Source organism: Pelophylax lessonae (genome assembly GCF_965119305.1).
Source record: "Pelophylax lessonae genome assembly, chromosome: 4".
Lineage (NCBI taxonomy): Eukaryota > Metazoa > Chordata > Amphibia > Anura > Ranidae > Pelophylax > Pelophylax lessonae.
Genome location: NC_138771.1, coordinates 295,294,527 through 295,315,458, shown reverse-complemented (window position 1 = coordinate 295,315,458; position 20,932 = coordinate 295,294,527). Strand labels below are relative to the sequence as shown.

Sequence of the window (20,932 nt, the reverse complement as noted above, 5' to 3'; positions counted from 1 at the left end):
GTATGAAGGAACATGTGGTATGCTATCTGCCTCTCTACAGAGCAGCACTTGAGACCTGCTTTTGTCACCGGGTCATAAAGTGGGTAACAAAACAAGGCTTCACATATATGTCTTTCATACATAAGCAAGAATTGTCATAATGTTTTCACACCAAATATTCAAACCCTTATGTAACCCCAATTATGGCTGTTTTTTCTTTCAAGAGTTGGGCAGGTCATACACGGTGAGAATTTCTTTCCTGCAACCACGAGTTCAGGAAAGAAATTTGCATGATTCCCCCATCAACACAGACAGTGCTGACAGGGGGATACCTTCTTCCAAGCAATTGTCTTCTCCCATCGCGAGCAGGCGAGGGAAGCTGTACCCACCGGGAAAAGACAGTGATTATCGCTAGCTGCTATAGCAGCCGCTTGTGATAATCGCAAGCGAATCCAGCAGGCTGGTTGTACCCAAGTTGATCGATAAATTAACTTGGTACATTCAGCATGCCTATTAATGGTTCGAATCTCGATCAAATAGGAAATATGAGCAGTGTGAAAAGTTTTGTAAGTAAGCCTGCTCATGTAAATCAATATTGAACTAATTATTTACCTTGTATATTATATAGTCATGCTTCAAATTTTGCTCTTGGCTCTGATTTTGTTGCCTTTTCCTAAAAATGATTTCCAAATATAGTGTAGCTAAAAATAAAAATAAATTGTCACGCTGTCTGGACAGGCTGATAACATTTCACAAATGTTTAATATTTTTTAACGGTTCTCCAAATTTTGTATATTATTATTTTTTTCTGTAGAAGGAATTAAAACTATTTGAGGTTATTTTCGAAATGATACATTCAAAAACCTCAAGAAAGGTCTGGAGCGTAAAACAGCTAGTCACTTCAGCTCATAAACTATTAAGTAATTTGGCAACACTGTACTGCTGAGTTGTTAATGCTTGTATGATCATAAATAATATAGCTTTATCCCATCCATAGAGACTTTTGTCTTGCAGCTTGTTCAGTCAGTCACGTCTTGTGAGATCCTGTGGTTTGTTTGCACAAAGACATTATCACACATAGAGGCACTGGAACGTATCATAAAAATGAGACCTGTCCTAAAGAATGTGAACTTTTGATCTTTTTGGGCCTGTTTTGTAATTGTGCTTTAAAATGTACATTAAAATATTTCTTCTTCTGCAGATGCGCTTAACTTCTTCAAAATTCTTTTTTATTTATAATAGAGGCGACCAAGTATCACTTTCAAAAACAAGCATCAGAGAGATTAATAATCAAAAAATATTCTTAATTATTATTCTTACCTAAAGCCAAACTGTGCATAAAATATTTTAGATAAAATAGACCTCAACAGGTGAAAAAGAAAAAACACAGTAAAAGCAGCCCTAAAGCTGTTCTCAAAGTACTTTTTCATCACAAGTTGCTTTCAGTCATCTGGGTATAATGACACCAGCATCACTCAATCCAGAGATACTGCAAGTGCAGGGCATCATGAACCTGAGTGGGCACCACCAAGGCACTTTTTATACACATTATATGAATCAGAGTTGTGCTGACAGTATCACATCAGTTCCACTCTTTGCACCATCCAGGACTACCCACTATGGTCATGAGAGAGTTACTTTACCGTTGTTGTAAAAAGAGTAGGGTTAGTCTCTAAAAAGTGGAGTGAAGAAAACCAAGTAGATCATTAGTTCAATAGCATTACAAAAACTGAAACTGACATCTGGTTGCTTGGGGCAATGTGCTATTGACATTGTGTAGGCTAAATGCTAATATTACAGCTGTACAAAGTAAAGCTTTATAATATACATGACAAAATTTATTTTAAACCTACGTAAGTGATAATATTTTATCATTTGATTTTAGAAGTGTACAAGTGGCAAATAAAATATTATGTAATAGCCACTTATCAATATTACTTATTGCTTACTTTTTTATTTTCTAATAAAACTAAACAACACATTCAAATGGTATATCATACTTTTTCTTTAAATGATTTTGCTTTACTTTTTTTTTGGCTATTTCTACCAGCAAAAAAAAAAAATGTAAGTACCTGCGAACAATTACCCTCAAGTCTTACAAATTAAAACCTTTCCTTTCATTGTCAGATAAACTGAAGTCTGTTGGTTGCATTTCTTAGCGTTTGATTAATCCTACCGCCTGCTATTCACTTTTCTTGTCAGTGCTTAACAAAGGTTCCAGCTACAATAGTTCAGGAAGCTTATTTACCTCAGAATGCCCTGCCACCTTTGATTAAATTCCATGTGGATTTATAACCACTGCCTCACAATGCTAGGTGACCTTTAAGGCGCATCTGATAAAACCCAGAGGTCATAGATTGTTGAGGCTTAAATTGTGGCTAACAGTGATGTAACTTAGTAAACACTTGAAGTCATTGTGTATTTTTTTTCATTTATTCAGTTTTAAAAGTTAGTTGAAAATTAACATGAACTAAATTAATGATTTAATTTTGCAGGAAAAAGAAGAGGGTGTATGGTGCTCCACTGGGGAAACAAGCTTTTGTCTTTGTTGATGACCTAAACATGCCTGCCAAGGAGAAATATGGTGCCCAGCCTCCCATTGAACTGCTGAGGCAATGGATTGACCATGGCTACTGGTTTGACAGGTGCAATAAATATTAATTAGTGTGCTTGGCTACAGAGCAGTAATGATATACACTGTTTCTCTGAAGCGTTAAATTGTTGTATTAGTCTTTATAATTCCTCATCTGCTCAGACACAACAGGAAAACATTTTGAGTTACAAGATTCTCTGCAACCTAAAGAAATAGGGTCTCACATACTGAAGTAAATTACACAGTTTAAAACAGTTTCTTACTAAAAGCATCTTCGTTTCTTTGAATGTCATTCCCTGTATTTTTTAAAAGCCAATTTAAAAGTTTTATTTTGATTGTTTTGCATTTAAGTGTACTTTAAGATATGATTTACTGTTACCTGTTTTTATGAAAGTTAAAAATTCATTACAAAAATATGTAATTTGACAGCCTACCAATTACTGATTATTTCAAAGAAAAAAGAAAGTCTGCTTTTGGGGAATGTGTTAAGGACTGGACTGAATGATTTTGATTTTTGATGGATCAGCTACTATAACTTTTTTTTCTCTATTATCAGTAAACTGTATTATGTATACATGAAGGCATGCCTTCATTTTTACGTAAAAACTATATATACATAGTTCTTGATGCATTGCTTGTTGAGTCTAGATTCCTGTAAATGGTGATGAGTCAAATATACCCAGGTTCAGTTCAGGGTATGATCCATGAACTTTACCAAAGTTTGGATGCCAAATCCAAACACACTGAAGTCAATAGGAGACAAATCTTAGAAAAAAGTAATGCCCATTTTCTAGACTAATAGGCAAGGGATTATGAGAAAATAACTTGGGGCTGGGAACTACACTGGGGGGACATACTGTATACCAGGAAAAGTAGAAAAATGTAATTTGGAAATTTTAAACACTTGAGCTCTGGAAGATTTTGCCCCCAATATGACCAGGACACTTTTTGATATTGGGCACTGTGCTTCTTTAACTAGCAATTGCTTGGCCACGCAACTCTGTATGCAAATGAAATTTTTATCATTTTTTTCACACAAATAGAGATTTCCTTTGGTGGTATTTAATCACAACTGGGTTTTTTTATCCTTTGCTTTATAAATGAAAAAAGACTGAACATTTTGAAAGCCCCCCCTTCCCGCATATTTTCAATATTTTTATTATAAACTATATTCAATAAAATCAAATTTATTAATAACTATTAAATTAAATTTTTGCCCAAATTTCTGCTACTAAAAAAAAAAATAGTCCTAATAAGTGTATATTAGTCGGTTTGTGTGAAAGTAATAGTGTCGACAAATGATGGTATATATATATATATGTATATATATATATATATATATATATATATTTAAAAATTAATCAGTCCTTATGGCCTCTCCTTTCTTGAGGCCATAATCCCCAGTACACTAGAATTACCACCCAGATTACCCCTTTTTGAAAGTAGACAGTCTGAAGCATATAGTAACGGACATGGTGAGTTTTTTGAAGTTGTAATTTTTGTCAAAATTTAAAATTAGGAAATATCCTATTGTCATCATACCCGGGAGGCTTAAAGGCAACCCTATAAACTGGCAGTAATGTGTTGGTTTAATTATTTAAGCACACCATCAGTCATTTTCTGCTGGAGGATGCACAGCAATTATTTGCATTACATGTTGAGGAAGAGAGCACACCTAGCATACAGGAAGGGAACAATATGTAACAAGAATCAATGGACAGTGTTGATCCAGCAGCTGCAGCCTACTGCCAAGAGGGCTCAAGCAGTGAGAAGGCTGACGAAGAAGACGTGGCAGACCTTATCTGGGTGCCCATGTATGTAGAGGAGGATGTAGTTCAGGGGCAGCTTTCAGAGGAGTGAAGGGAACAGTTACCTTCTTCCAATAGATGGCAATGCTTTACGGGTAGAGGCCACTGTACCAGTAAATTAAGTACCACATGGATGAGGAGACAAATGACCGTTCACGACACAGCTTGGTGGGAGCAGCGCCTGAATGATATGGGTCAGCACTAAAACAACTATAACCCTCATCCTTCTCTCCACTCTCTTTCCACCATTTTCACACCTCCCCAGAAAACTCCATTTGCATCTGCTGCTAAATCTGTGGCCTTAGTTGATAGGAATTGAAGTCTGAAAAGTGGCTTGAGAGCATAGTGGTAAACTTAATAGGCCAAAACATAGGCTCCAATGGCAGTTAAAGTCTCCAAACCCCACCCTGTTTGTCAACGGGTCTGTGGTAGTGAGCCCTTATAGATCCCCAGCTCAGGATTCCCCAGGGCGCGGAGTCTAAGCCCCAGTCTGTTTCTTCACCAGGGCCCCTGATGGTGGGAATGGACTTGCAGCAGACTGGAACCAGGTCGCGGCCCCCAGGTAGGCCCAGCTGAGAATGTGGAGACCGCTGGCGTGTGCAGGGTAAACAGGAGACAATAAGGAGATCCAAGAGACAAGCAGAGGTCAGGACAGGCAGCAGACAAACGTAGACGGAGAAACAAAGCCGGGTCGGTACAAAGGAGATCAGATACAATAGCCAAGGGATACACAGTGCACTGAGCATGTGTATATATAGGGAAGCAAACAGGGAGGTGACCCAGGAAGTAATTGACAGGAACAGGATATAACCCACAGTGGAGCAGGCGACGCCCATAGGAAACAGAGAAGCCCAAACACCACATGTGAAGGGAGGCAAAACAGAAGCACTGCAGCAAGGAGATAAGAATATACAGACAAAACTATAGGCTAACTTGTGACAGTACCCCCCGCTTATGGGGCCTCCCCACTCGTTTGGGCCCAGCCTTAAGAGGAAACTTCTGATGAAAAAGTTTCACCAAACGAGGTGCAGAAACATCAGTGGAAGGAATCCAACATCTCTCCTCAGGACCATATCCTTTCCAGTCCACTAGATACAAGAGCCTCCCCCTGGAGAATTTGGAATCCAAGATTTGCTTGATTTCGTACTGATCCGAAGTACTGGCTATTGGAGAAGGACGACGAATAGGATGAGAAAAACTATTGATGATGTATGGTCTCAGGAGAGAAACATGGAAAACATTGGGGATTTTTAGATGTGACGGGAGGCGGAGCTTAAAAGCGACAGGGTTAACCTGGCAGAGGATTGTAACGGGACCAATGAAACGGGGAGCAAACTTCATAGAGGGTACCCTGAGATGGATATTCTTGGTAGAGAGCCAAACCTTATCACCGGGGAGAATTTTGGGGCTCACACGGCGATGACGATCTGCAGCTACCTTGTACCTGGAAGCCGACAGATGTAAATTCTTGGAAACATCTGCCCAGATAGAATTGAGAGACCGTTGCACCTCTGTGGCCGCCGGCACCTCAGCAGAGATCGGAACAGGAAATGGTACTGAAGGATGGCGGCCAAATACAGTGAAGAAGGGAGACTCACCGGTGCTGGCATTAGCATGGTTATTGAGGGAAAATTCTGCCCAGGGTAAAAGGTCTACCCAATCATCCTGATGGGCAGAAATGAAGGCACAAAGATACCGTTCCACATTCTGGTTAACCCTTTCCATTTGACCATTTGACTGCGGATGAAAATCTGAGGAGAAATCCAACTTGATTCCAAATGACGTGGCCAGGGCTCTCCAGAAGCGGGCTGTAAACTGAACTCCTCTATATGAGACAATGTGTGAGGGCATACCATGGAGACGAAAGATTTCCCTAATGAAGATGGAAGCCAAAGTGACAGCGGAGGGTAGGCCTGGAAGTGGAGTTAAGTGACACATTTTAGAAAACCTGTCCACCACCACCCAGATAACGGTGGAGCCCGCTGATGGGGGTAGTTCAGATATAAAGTCCATAGAGATGCAGCACCACGGTACATCTGGAACAGGTAGAGGTAGCAGGAGATCAGATACAATAGCCAAGGGATACACGGATGGGAGCTCAGAGAACAGCGAACGTTGCTCAAGCAAGGAACAGTGCACTGAGCATGTGTATATATATATAGGGAAGCAAACAGGGAGGTGACCCAGGAAGTAATTGACAGGAACAGGATATAACCCACAGTGGAGCAGGCGACGCCCATAGGAAACAGAGAAGCCCAAACACCACATGTGAAGGGAGGCAAAACAGAAGCACTGCAGCAAGGATGTAAGAATATACAGACAAAACTATAGGCTAACTTGTGACACTGTTGTCTTCAGCTACATCACTGATGAGGCAATTGTCTCCCTAGCCAAGATTTTGCTACCCAGAAAACAAACCCTGCCCTCCACCAGCATGAGGAAGGTAATTTCTCCTTGACGCTGGAATATGCAGTCAGTAACAGGGTCCACAAGACCAAAAAACATGGTCTAGTAAGCATGAGCATGAATATTACATCTCCTGCATAATCCACTGACATGTTTTACTGGCAGCCAGGATGGATGCAGGATGATAGGACATACCACTGGAACTGATGAAACTGCTCCGTGTCATGCAGCTTGCGTATGGTAAAAGCTCAGTCACCTCTACCCCTTCCTCCTCATTGGCCTTATCCAGTGAATTCTCAGGACCACCAATCCCAATTAAGTGACTAAGTGCCTATGTAATGACCCATGAAAAATGCCAACATACTTTTGCAGTACATCCTAAAACTAATGGTGCAGCACTTCCTAGGTGGATAACCTGACTTCTATGATGTCCTGTAGCAGACCAGAAAAGTGTACAGCCATATCAGATAGTTACTACCAGCCACTGCTTGGCTGGTTGAAATTTAGCATCAACAAGAGCTGCCTGGCAATCACCTAATATGCGTTATGCTCCCTTGAGAGACTGCAACCTTTGCTATGCCGCAGCAACTGTGCTTGCATTAATAAGCCATAAATGAGGATTTATGTGGGTATGGGACAAAGCCTGTCTTTGGGGATGTTTATTTTTCACCATGTTAGTGGTTACTCATTTTGGATGCATGTAGTATGTTGTCATCATGGTGAGCTGCAAAGAGGCAGTGTTTAGCAACATGATCTCTTTGGTGTTCCACACACACTAGATGGGGTAAAAGACATGGCACTGGAGGCACAGCAGCAGGTGGTAGATGAGAACATACTGCTATCTCAGGGTCTGCTTTATCCTGACTCTGTCCCTGTTAGGCAGCACCAGTCACTGGAGGAACATGAGGAGGAGGGTTGGACTGTGGATGGTGAGAAGGAAGACATAAGGCAAGCTCCCAGAGGTACCTTTCTCACCTCACAAACACCTGCAGTGGACGCGAGTGACATGAAATGGTTAAGGACACCATTGCCCTCAGTGACAATAAGGACTCAGATTCCTCTGCCAAAACTCAACTTGCCATTACAAAAAAATACATATTTGCAAGAGTTTCTGCAGAGAAACATCATACGAGCTTTCCAAAAAGTCAGATAGATTCCTTTTCATGGCCAATTTGCCTCACAAACTCATGATGGTTGAAGAAGGAGCATCGATGGTGGTGGCTTCCTAAGATAGGCTTTTAGGTCAATTTTCATGAATAGGGATGGGCCAAACACCTCCCTGTTCAGTTCACACCAGAACATCTCGAACAGGGAAAAAGTTCTAGCGAACATGCAAACTCTATTAAAGTCTATGGGACACAAACATGAAAAATCAAAAGTCCTCATTTTAAAGGCTTACAGATAAAGAAATGAAAAAAAAAAAAACAGAATAGGGTCCCCTCCAGTCCATACCAGGCCCTTCGGGTCTGGTATGGATTTTAAGTGGTACCCCACCTTAGATTAAAAAAAAAAAACAGCGTGCGACCCCCCCCCCCCAAAATCCATACCCAACCCTTATCCGAGCATGCAGCCTGGCAGGTCAGGAAAGGGGGGGGGATAAGCGAGCGCCCCCTTTCTGTACCATACCAGGCCACATGCCCAGAACACAGTTTTTGAAAAGTCCTTTATTAAAAAGAAAAAAAAAATAGTGTCCCTCAATGTAAATCCATCATCAATCACGACACCCACTGGACCCATAAAATAGAAAAAAAAAGCTTTGCCTCTTAGGAGGCTACCCGCCGTATGACAGTTCTTTTATAGGCAAGGGGTGGGGCCACCCGGCTATGTAATCCGTGGCACCGCCCCCTTCTGATGTCACTTGACGTCAAAAACTATGTTCTGTGTTTTTTTACTTTTTGACACTTTTTTAGTGAAAGTGTAGGGATACAATGTGCCTGATACCCATTCACATGGGAGGGGGAGGGGATTTGGGGGTCCCCCTGTTAAAGAGGGGTTCCAGATTTCGATAAGCCCCCCACCCACAGATCCCCACAACCACAGCCCAGGGTTATCGGGAAGAGGCCCTTGCCCCCATCAACATGGTGCTTTGGAAAGCACCTCCCCATGTTGACAGCAAGTGGCCTGGTATGGTTCAGGGGGGGGCTTGCTCATCCCCCCTTTACTGGCCTGCCAGGTTGCATGCTCGGATAAAGGTCTAGAATTGATTTTGGGGGGACCCCACACCATTTTTTTGTAATTTTGTCTTGGAGTTCCCCTTAAAATCTGTACCAGACCCAAAGGGTCTGGTATGGATTCTGGGGGGGACCCATGCCATTTTTTTTAATTTTGGCGTGTATTTCCCCTCAAAATCTATACCAGACCCAAAGGGCCTGGTATAAATTTTGGCGGGGGACCCCACGCCATTTTTTTTAAAGTTCTGCCATAGGGTTTTCTGTAACCACTTAAATACAGGGCAACTTCACCTCCTTCCTGCCTAGACCAATTTTCAGCTTTCAGTTCCCTTTTGGCATCTATGGGAAATATTGGTCAGCTTGACATGGCACTGCTCCCTGTCTTTAACATTGGTATCTATGGGAAATATTGGACACAAGAAAAAGAGTGCAATTGCTCAGGACCATGATATTAACCCTAAGGCATCCAAAATGTACATATGAGAACAGGGATAAAACAAAAAGGCAACAGTAAATATAAAGCCCAATAAATCAAAAGTCCATACAAACAGGGGCAGCCATCCAGAGGGACCAGAAGTGGAGTCCGAAAATACTCCAGAGGAAAAGATAAGAACATGAGGTGCCTCTAAGTGTAATATTACGTGATTTATTGGAAAATAGCAATAAAACAACTCACAAAATCTGAGGAGTTGAAAGTCTGTAGATAGTTGTCCTGTGTGAACCATCAATTGCCCTCTGGCAACAGCAGGATGCAAGAGAGGGGGTCCATGCTCCGTGAAGTAAAAGCCGGCTGTATGGTAGGCAAGGACAGCCTGACTAACGCTGGCTGGTGGACGAGCCAAAAATGAGGCCTGAACAATGGGAAATATTGGTCAGCTTGACATGGCACTGCTCACAAGCTATAAGTAAAAAGGACACCAAACTTGGGGAGCACCGAGAGGGGACCCAGGACTACCACATATCCATACATTTCAAAAGTGGAGTATGCCTGTACACTAAACTGACTGCACTTAACTGACTGAACTCACTATCCACTAACTACCTGCCTAATATCTATTGTCACACACTATACACGGCTGCCATGTAAGTACCAGCCTTATATAGTGTGGGGCATGGACTTAGCCCCTGAGCCATGATTGGCTAAGGGCACCCTGCCTTTGGCCACTAATGGCTCTGAGAGGATATTGTGCTGTGATTGGCCAAAGCATACAGTTCAAGTGTATGCTTTGGCCAATCACAGGCACTTAATGCACTGCGATTATGCAGTGCATTATGGGGCACTTGTCTGCGGGCGAACTTCCTGCCGAGCAGCCCACGTGTTCATGTGTTGAGTAAACACACGAACACCTGATGTTCGAGTCTAATGTACGTTCAACTCAAACATAAAGCCCATTCTTATTCATGATACATTGCCAAGGCCTGACTTCTTGAAGTAGTCAAAAGCAGTGCATAACCCATGTGAGTACATGGGGTAAGGGTAGACAAGGACACCCTGATAATGGATGGCCCAATTGACTACTAGGTGTTGAGGCTAGACCAGTGATCAGAGCTTGACTAATTTACAGTTGAGCTGCTGGGCTTTTCTGTTGCCAGTGTTCTTTCAGAATGAGCATTTAGTTCAGCTGATGGTTTTATGACAAAAAAAAATAAAAATCTGTCTGTCTCCAGACACAATTGACTGACTGACCTTTATAAAAATGAAGCAGTCATTGATCAGTGACAAGTACCAACCCTAAAGCTAAAGTTAACAAACATATTTTTTAATATGGCCAACAATACTATCATACTCTGGTATGAACAGTAAATACAATTTATCTATTTTTCTTTTGATTCGTTGTGATGGGGTACCCTGAAAACCTTATTATTGTCTTTTGTTTCTCTAATAATTTTATTAGTGTATGTTGACTGTTGCTGAAGTGCCGATATGCTGTTGCATGATATACTGTATGTATGCATATACTCTACATTACATAATAGTATGAAATAGCATGTGCATTATCATATTCTAACCTGCAGCAGAGTGTGTGTATTCCAGTCCCCATATACATTTTACATATGTAATAAAGTAATTTATTATTTGCACCTGAGGTAAGAGCAAAACAACTGCACATTAGTAGGACTCACGACATTAATTAAGGGCTGATATTTACGGAAACCTTAATTAAAATGGTTTACACTGGTGCCTGAGAGACCCTTTACAGATAATTTGTTATTGGATATTTTTATAACACTTACTCATGTGTTGAATAATGTATGCTTCAGCTGTACAAAAAATATTTTTAGTTTATTTGTGTATTTTCAGTAGAAAAAAAAAAAAAAAACAATTAATTAGTCTAACATTGCAGTCCCACGGGCAGGTTTTTGCATCTTTGATTATTTTCATGTTTGTTAGTTGCCATTTTCTTTTTGTTTAACTTGTCAGTTATCATTTCACCTCTTTAATAAAGTCTGTAGGTTTATTAGTACATACATTAACCAGCCATGCAGATTGCAGTTATTGAATATTTATGTGCTTCTGTAATTATAATAATAAATGAGTGGGTTTAGAGCCAATTTATAATGAGAAAAATGTAATAACGTAATTACATTTACCCTGATGATACAACTTTTTAGAGGATTGTGGTGAATATTTATATTCATATATTTGATTCTTTTTTAAATATTTAACTAAAAAAAGTTAGGCAAATAGTAATAAATGTTGACTTAAAGTGAACAGATGAACAGATAAATGCAATCACAGTATGGCCACATGTACCATTCTGACCTTTAAAAATTTACAGATAGAACACAAAACTTCTACTTCACAGTTGAACTCCCAAACGGAGAACCCCACTGTCTATAGGAGCCGAACAGGAAATAATGGCCATTTTGAAGGCTTATGTGTAAGTAATTGGCCATAAAAGGGGTATGGGGGTCTGGGTACTGGCCTGGGGGACATGAATCAATAACAAAAAAAAAAAAAAGGATCCTTTTTTTCAGGAGCAGTGGTTTTAATTAGTGCAACAATAAACATGAAAAAATATTTAAATATAGTGCCTGATAAATATAAAAAAAATCCTAGTCAAATCCCATTTAAAATTACTCTCAGATACAATTGCAAATAAAGAAAAAAATGGTGTGGGGTCCCCCCCAAGTCCATACCATACCCTTCAGACTGTGGTTGTAGGAGTCTGTGGATGGGGGTATTTTTGGAATCTAGAAACCCCCTTTAACAAGGGGTCCTCAGATCCCACCCCCCTGTGTGAATGAGTATCGGGTACATAGTACATACTTCTACGCATTCACCAAAAAAGTGTCAAAAAGTAAAAAACACAAGAGACCATTTTTGACAAATTCTTTATTAAAAAATACTGTCCCTCAATGTAAATCCATTGTCAATCACGCCAATCGCCGGACCTTAAAAAAAAAAAAACACTCTCACCACCTGGGAGGCCTCCCATTTTTAAACATCCTCTGCACTTTGACATTGCTTATATAGGTAACAGATGGGGCCACCTGATTACGTACCCAGTGGCACCACCCCCCTTGTGATGTCATGGACTGGTGCACTATTTTTTTTATTTTTTTAATAAAGGATTTGTCAAAAACTGTCTCTTATGTTTATTACTTTTTTAGTGAATGGGTATGGGTACTAGGTACCCAATACCCATTCACATAGGGGGGAGTCCCAGGATCTGGGTGCCCCCTTGTTAAAGGGGGCTTCCAGATTATAATAATCCCCCCGCCCACAGACCCTCACAACCACAGCCCAGGGTTGCGGGTAAGAAACCCTTTTTGAGACCATGTGGCCAGGTATGGTTCAGAAGGGGGGTGCTTTCCCCCCCCCCTTTTCTGACCTGCCAGGCTGCATGCCTGGATAAGAGTCTGGTGTGTATTTGGGGGATTTTTTGGCGTAGGGAATAAGGGGCCCCCAACATCGTTTTTTTCCTTTTTTTTACCACCACTTTTTTTTATTGTTCAGCTGTCAGTAGGGAAATCCATTGACAGCTGATGACTCATAAATTGTTAACCACTTCTGGACTGGGTCTTTTTCTGTCACTTGTTGTTTACAAGTTAAAATATATTTTTTTTTAATAGAAAATTACTTAGAACCCCCAAACATTCTATATATATTTTTTTTTAACAGGGACCCTAGAGAATAAAATGGAGATTTCTGCAATATGTTTTATCACACCGTATTTGCGCAGCGGTCTTACAAATGCAATTTTTTGGGAAAAAAACACTTTTTTTAATTAAAAAATAAGAAAACAGTAAAGTTAGCCCAATGTTTTTCAATAATATGAAAGATAATGTTACTCCAAGTAAATAGATACCCAACATGTCATGCTTCAAAATTGTGCACGCTCGTGGAATTGCGACAAACATTGGTACTTAAAATTCCCCATAGGCGACAATTTAAAAATTTCTACGGGTTACCAATTTAGAGTTACAGAGGAGGCCCAAGGCTCTATGTGGGCGTGACTTACATATGCGTTTACTTCTGCATGCAAGCTAACGGGCACAGGGTGCTTTCATTTTTTTTTCCCATTTATGTTATCTTCTATTTTTTATTTTTACACTGTTTTTTTTTTGATCGCTTTTATTCCCATTACAATAAATGTAAACATCCTTTGTAATAGAAATAAGCATGACAGGACCTTTTTAATGTGAGATCTGGGGTCAAAAAGACCTCAGATCTCACATCTACACTAAAAAAGAAAAAAAAATGTCAATCTAATCCTAGGAAGTGACATATGACGTCGATCCGGTCCTCCAAGGCTATAGAGTTGAGTGAGGGCCATTTTTCCCTCACTTGACTTCCTGCCTGAGGGGACAGCAGCCCGGATCATTTTCCCCGCTATCAGCCTGTCCAGTGAGCTATCTGCTGCCATAACCCCTGTATTTAACGTCAAAGTACCGATGTAAAACTGTGGCGGGGGGGTCTGTAAGTGGTTAAGGACTCCATTGCTTGCTTCCCGGCCGCTCCTTAACAACCAGCTTACACTGCACCCTGATTGGGCAAAGCTTTGCCCTATCAGGGCACAGAATGCACTGTGCCACGCTCAGTGCATTGCAGGGAGTTCAGCAGGATGAACACCTGGCGAATAGGGTTGAGCGAACCCGGACTGTATTGTTCGGGATTGTACTGGACTTTTGGGTATTCAGTATCCGGACATGGACCCGAACATTTCACTGTATGTTCGGGATATAGTCCATTGTTTGGTAATGTTATTTCATGTTTTGGCGCGGTTTTAATGGCGCGGTTTCAACAGCTGCAAGGCAGCCAATCAGCAAGCGTTTAACTAGTGTGCCCTTAGAAGCCATCAACGCTCATGCCTTCTAATGGCATGGCTGGGATTGGCCAGTGCAGCATGTGACTCAGCCTCTCTATAAGCTGGAGTCACATAGCGCCGCGCATCACTCTGCTCTAACTATACTAGGGACAGGTTCCTGATGCTGCTGAGGGAGAGATAGGAGATTATTGTAGGGGCAGGCTGGAGATGGCTTTCAGGGAAAGAATAGGAAGAACCATCTTTAATCAGACAGCGATTTACATTGATTTTATTGTGTGGGGGAGCAGTGAACAATCTTTTTGCCCTGACCTGAGCCCAGTGAGGAGGAGGGAGAAAAATAAATTTTTTATCAATGCAGCGGCTATGTAATGCAAGCTCAGTGCATATGTGTCTGTTAAATCTGGTTTCAAAAAAGAAAAAAACTTTTTTCCTTCATATTGTTCTTTGACACACAGTGTTTAGACACTGCTTTTCTAATCTGCTCTTCAAAAAGCACCAATTTAAGGGGAAAATAATTAGTTTTTAGTTTTTAGGGAAAAAAAATATTTTTCAGTTTTTCATTCAAATGGGTTTTTTTTTATTTAATAGCGGAATAGAACAACAACAGTATCCAACCTGTTAGGCATGCGGTGTATAGCAGCCATGTAATGCAAGCTCAGTGCATATGTGTCTGCTTAATCTGGATTTAAAAAAAAAAACTTTTTTCCTTCATATTTTACTGTGACTTACAGCGTTTAGACACTGCAGTTCTAATCTGCTATTCAGCAAGCACCAATTAAGGGGACAGTTATTTTTCATTCATACATTACTGTGACACTGTCATACAGCGTTTAGACACTGCTGTTCAAATCTGCTCTTCAAAAATCACCAATTAAAGGGAAAAATAAAAAAATTTCATTCATACGCTACAGTGTACACCCATTGTATATGTTACAAATACACCCATTGGATACTGCTGTTGTATTCCGCTTTGCAATAAAAACCCATTTAGGGGAAAAAAATTTAATTGCGGGCTAGTCTGCATATGTTACAGTGAGATACACCCATTGGATACTGTTGTTTTATTCCGCTTATCAAAAAAAAAACATTTTGGGGAAAAAAAATAAATTGCGGCCTAGTCTGCATATGTTACAGTGAGATACACCCATTGGATACTGTTATTGTATTCCGCTTATCAATAAAAACCCATTTAGGGGAACAAAAATGTAATTGCGGGCTGGTCTGCATATGTTACAGTGAGATACACCCATTGGATACTGTTGTTCTATTCTGCTTATCAATAAAAACCCATTTAGGGGAACAAAAATGTAATAGTGGGCTAGTCTGCATATGTTACAGTGAGATACACCCATTGGATACTGTTGTTGTATTCTGCTTATCAATAAAAACCCATTTAGGGGAAAAAAATGTAATTGCGGGCTAGTCTGCATATGTTACAGTGAGATACACCCATTGGATACTGTTGTTCTATTCCGCTTATAAAAAAAAAAAAACATTTAGGGGAAAAAAAATAAATTGCGGCCTAGTCTGCATATGTTACAGTGAGATAACCCATTGCATACTGTTGTTGTATTCCGCTTATCAATAAAAACCCATTTAGGAAGAAAAAATTTAATTGCGGGCTAGTCTGCATATGTTACAGTGAGATACACCCATTGGATACTGTTGTTCTATTCCGCTTATCAATAAAAACCCATTTAGGGGAAAAAAAATAAATTGCGGCCTAGTCTGCATGTGTTACAGTGAGATACACCCATTGGATACTGTTGTTGTATTCTGCTTATCAATAAAAACCCAGGCATGGATCCTACAGACAGAATAGACATGTATACCGACCTTACCCAGCCATTGTTGTATTTGATCTTTCTTAATTTTTTGATTTTTTGAGGTGTACCCTCATATAAAAAAAAATTAAATTAAAAACCAAAACCAGTGTTGACAAAAAAGGACACACAGCGCGAATCGGAATATATAAAGTGACTGGTGCCAAAATTCTTGTGTAGGTGGGTGAAAACTGTGCAATATTGCAAATAAATAAATGAATAGTAAATTAATAAATTAAATAATTAATCCTAATCTGAATCATACAGTGCTGTGAAATCAAGTGCAAATACATATGCATGATAGAAAGCAAATCAATATACAATACAATGATGCATATAAATAATTTAAATATGAATAAATGAATAAATAAATAAAGTTCCAAAAAAGTCCCAAAAAAGTCCTTAAGCAAGTAGCCAGTGAAGGTGCAATGTGCCTAAGTGCTCTTTATTGTACAAACTCTAGACGGGACCAGCGCAACCCGTGCAGTCACCGCAAGTCCGGAAGTCCTTTCTGCATAGGAGTTTGTATCTTCACTGAAGGCTTGTTATCACTCCTGAAATGTGAGTTTTTTCTGCATTATTTAATAAAGCTTATGAGACGGGATTACACTATCTTGAGTTTTTCCCTCCTATGGTCCCACATTCTTTGGCTTATTGAGGAAAGAATGGGTATTGGAGTCCACAAGACTAGTCTCAAAGGAAAAGAAAAGACCCACACCAGACTAAGTGCGTTTGACCCCCATGCAATATTGCTAAGGGGTCCTGGCAGTCTGGTAAGTGGAAGTATCCACGGGGAGTGGACCCCCTCACTATTGCACCTTATCTTTTTGGCAGGGATTGTCACCAGTTTGTACAATAAAGAGCACTTAAGCACATTGCACCTTCACTGGCTACTTGCTTAAGGACTTTTCTGGAACTTTATTTATTTATTTACTCATTTATTCATATTTAAATTATTTATGCACCATTGTATGGTATATTGATTTGCCTTCTATCATGCATATGTATTTGCACTTGATTTCACAGCACTGTATGATTCAGATTAGGATGAATTATTTAATTTATTAATTTACTATTCATTTATTTATTTGCAATATTGCACAGTTTTCACCCACCTACAAAAGAATTTTGGCACCAGTCACTTTATATATTCCGATTTGCACTGTGTGTCCTTTTTTGTCATTTTTTAATTACATTTGAACAGCAGCATTTTGGATTGAGGGTACACATCATACATCCATAGAGCAGTATTAGTACACATTTTTGAAAACCAGTGTTGACTTCCTCGTCCTCCTCCTCCACCGCCCCCGCCGCTTCCACCTACACCGCCATATCCACCGCCACCTCAACCTTCTACTCCATATGGGCCTTGTCCTCCTCCTACATCATTCAAGATTATTATTTTTTATATTTATGTATTTTATGTTATTTTAAGTTATTTCCCTATCCACATTCGTTTGCAGAGCACTTGCCATGCTCTTAAGAAGATTTTTCTGCCATTTGCAGCCCTCTAGCCCTTTTCTTGTGTTTTTTAGAGCCATTTTAGTGCTCAAAAGTTCGGGTCACCATTGACTTCAATGGGGTTCGGGATCGGGGCAAGTTTGGGTTAAGTCCGGGTCACGAACCCTGACTTTTTTTTCAAGTTCGGCCGAACCCGCCGAACCTGTACATCCAGGTGTTCGCTCAACTCTACTGGTGAACCTCCTGCAAATTTGGGTGTTCAGCAAATTGCCAAACAGGCAAATGTTCAGTCCGAACTCAGGCTCAAGCCAAACCGTTTGCCCATCCCTAGTAGAGACTACAACTTTTTTTTTCAATAATTTTATTAATTTTCAATTCAATGTTTACAAACAACTATAAAAATGTTTCACATATTTCAAACTCAACTTAATTTCCTATAACCCATAGGCCCTATTATCCCCCTCCCCCTTTTTTTTTTTTAGAAACTCTGTTCCTATGTTGCGCTCCTTCTCCTAACTCTCTATTTAAGTTTACAGGACCCTAGTATTTAGTCGCCCCCCTAATTCGTCCATATTTTTATATATTCTTTAGTCTTTTGGAAATCTGCCCATTGTCTCCATTTATTGAAAAACTGTCAACTTGTTCCTCATCTCTGCTACTCAGGTATTCCATGTTGTATATATATATATATATATATATATATATATATATATATATATATATATTCAGTTCTACGACACCACTCTCTTACGGTGGAACCTTCTGTCTCTAACCATTTTTTTGGGGATTGTCCCTTTTGCTGCATTCAACAGGTTTGGGGTGATGGTATTTCTTTACCAGTTGTTGTAGCTTTAACCAATATTCCTGAATATTAGGGCATTCTCACCAGATATAAAGCATTGTACCTTGCACCCCACAGCCCCTCCAACACAAGTTCTATTTTTCTGTCTGGTATTTATGTGCTTTTACTGGTGTTTTATACCATTTCAATAAACATTTATAGTTAATTTTGACGGTATTCACATCTATAGCAGAGCAATATACCACTCTCAGTACAGTGCTCACTTCGTGTTCTTTTAAGCGTGATCCTATTTCTTTTACCTAGGTTGCCATAAATAGGGGTTTCCTCATTCCCACCATCTCAGTTAACATCTGGTATATCTGAGACACTGTATGTTTTGTTTTTGGTAATGGATTACAAAGCTTTTCCACAAGGTTCAGCTTTTCTTTGATCTGATGGACTGAGGAAGAGATCTCACAAAGTGTTTTAACTGGAAATATCTCCATTCATTTAAAATGTTGTTTCCTCCTCTAGTGTTGAGTTTGTAATATGACCTAATCTTTCCTCTGGGTGTTAAATCTATTAGCTGCATGTTTTTTACTCAATTACCAAATTGTTTCTCATTTCCCGGTGCAAAATATTTTGTGCCTTCTAATGGTAGTAACGGAGAGTTGTGTTCCCACTTGGCTTGTCTGTGAAATATTTCCCAAATCTTATATACAACTCTAGTTATTTCATGTGTGTCTTGGTGTATTTCCCTATATTTTGGTGGAATCCAAATATTCTTATCCAATTGTGTACCGCTTAATGTGGTTTCAATCTTACCCCTTTTATTTAAGTTTTTTTTTTTTTTGTCCACTCTGTCATACGTGAGATTATAACTGCCGTGTACTATCTTTTAATATCTGGTGCTGCTAGTCCCCCCTGTGATTTATCTCTACTAAGAGCCATATACCACACTCTAGGTTTTTCCACTGCCATAAAAAGTTTAACAACATTGTTTTTATTGTTTTAAATATATGCCGATGGAATGGCGATTGGTAACATTTGGGATTTATATAATATTTTGGGCAAAATTATCATCTTAAATATTTTTACTCTCCCCAGCCATGAAAGTGGATGGCTCGATATTTTTCTGATGTCTGATTTCATCTCATTTAATATGGGTATATAATTAGCCTGATACAGATTTTCCAGTAAAGGAGATAAATTTATCCCGAGGTATTTTAACTTTGATTTTGTCCCGGCGAATGGGAATTCCCTCTGCATTGCCTGCTGTTTTTTTTTTAAACCCAATATTCAAGATTTCTAAATTTATTAGATTTATCTTAAAATTGGATAGTTCTTCAAATCTCTTCAGCTTCTTAATAACATTTGGGAGGGTTATTCTAAGGTTGGTGATATAAAATAGAACATCATCTGCATACGCTGCGACTTTGTTTTCCTCCTGTCCACCCGCCACTCCCCTTATATCTATTTTGTTCCTTATAGTCGCCAATAGTGGCTCTAATGACAGAACAAACAACAGGGGTGAGAGAGGGAATCCCTGTCTCATCCCGTTGTGCATGTCAAACTGGGGTGATCGATAAGGATGATCGAACTTTTGAAAAGTTCGGTTCGACCAGAACACCCGAATTTTCCAAAAGTTCGGCCCGGATTTCAGAACCCCATTGAAATCAATGGGACCCGAACTTTGGTAATCAAAAAACACCATTTTGAAGCCCTAAAACCCAATAAATGCCCCTAAAAAGTGCCTAGGGTTCTGGGTCATGCCCCATTAACTATTAATCACACAAAAAAAGTTCTTAAAAATAGTCATTTTTGATAAAAAAGCCAATTATTGAAAAAATTAAAAAAAAAAAAAGAGAGATTTTTTGATTTTTAGTGGTACTGTGCACAAGTTCTGATGTTTTGCCTGCCTCCAAAACCCCCCAAAAAATGCCAGCAAAAACACACCTGGGCATTTTTTTTCTTTTGACGCTAGCGTTTTTTTGGCATTTTTTGGGGTTCTTTTGAGGCAGGCAAAACATCTGAACTTGTGTATAGTGGTGTAAAAACACACATCCATATATTTATATACACACCTATATAGGTGTGACAGTAGCAGAAATATATTACTGTAAATGATTTCATTAGCGCAAGCATATATTTATGCTACTATCACACCTATATATGTCTAGGTGTGTATATAAATATATGGATGTGTGTTTTTACACCACTATACACAAGTTCAGATGTTTTGCCTGCCTCAAAAGAACCCCAAAAAATGCCAAAAAAAACGCTAGCGTCAAAAAAAAAATGCCCAGGTGTGTTTTTACTGGCATTTTTTGGGGGGTTTTGGAGGCAGGCAAAACATCAGAACTTGTGCACAGTACCACTATACACAAGTTCAGATGTTTTTCCTGACTGCAAAGATCCCAAAAAAATGCCTTCTATTAAACCGGCAAGGTGTTACAGGAGCGAAGCAAACCCCCTGTCAGAAAGTTTTCTAATACAAACAATCCTTTTTTTTTTTATGGTTCTGGACATGCTACAGAGCTGAAACTTCACATGCACACCTTTTAGACCCCCCAGATACTAAATCCAAAGTAAAAATCAAAAAATCTCTTTTTTTTTTTTTAATTTTTCAATAATTGG

General features: G+C 39.5%; 1 protein-coding gene across 1 annotated transcript in view; it reads left to right on the top strand.

The window, feature by feature from the left end:
• LOC309552619 (dynein axonemal heavy chain 3-like) overlaps nucleotides 1–20,932 on the top strand; it is a 1,537,563-nt gene that overhangs the window by 663,944 nt on the left and 852,687 nt on the right. The window contains exon 25 of the mRNA XM_082253560.1: nucleotides 2,475–2,624. Coding sequence (XP_082109686.1) covers nucleotides 2,475–2,624 — 150 coding nt within the window. The remainder of the gene's footprint in view (nucleotides 1–2,474; nucleotides 2,625–20,932) is intronic.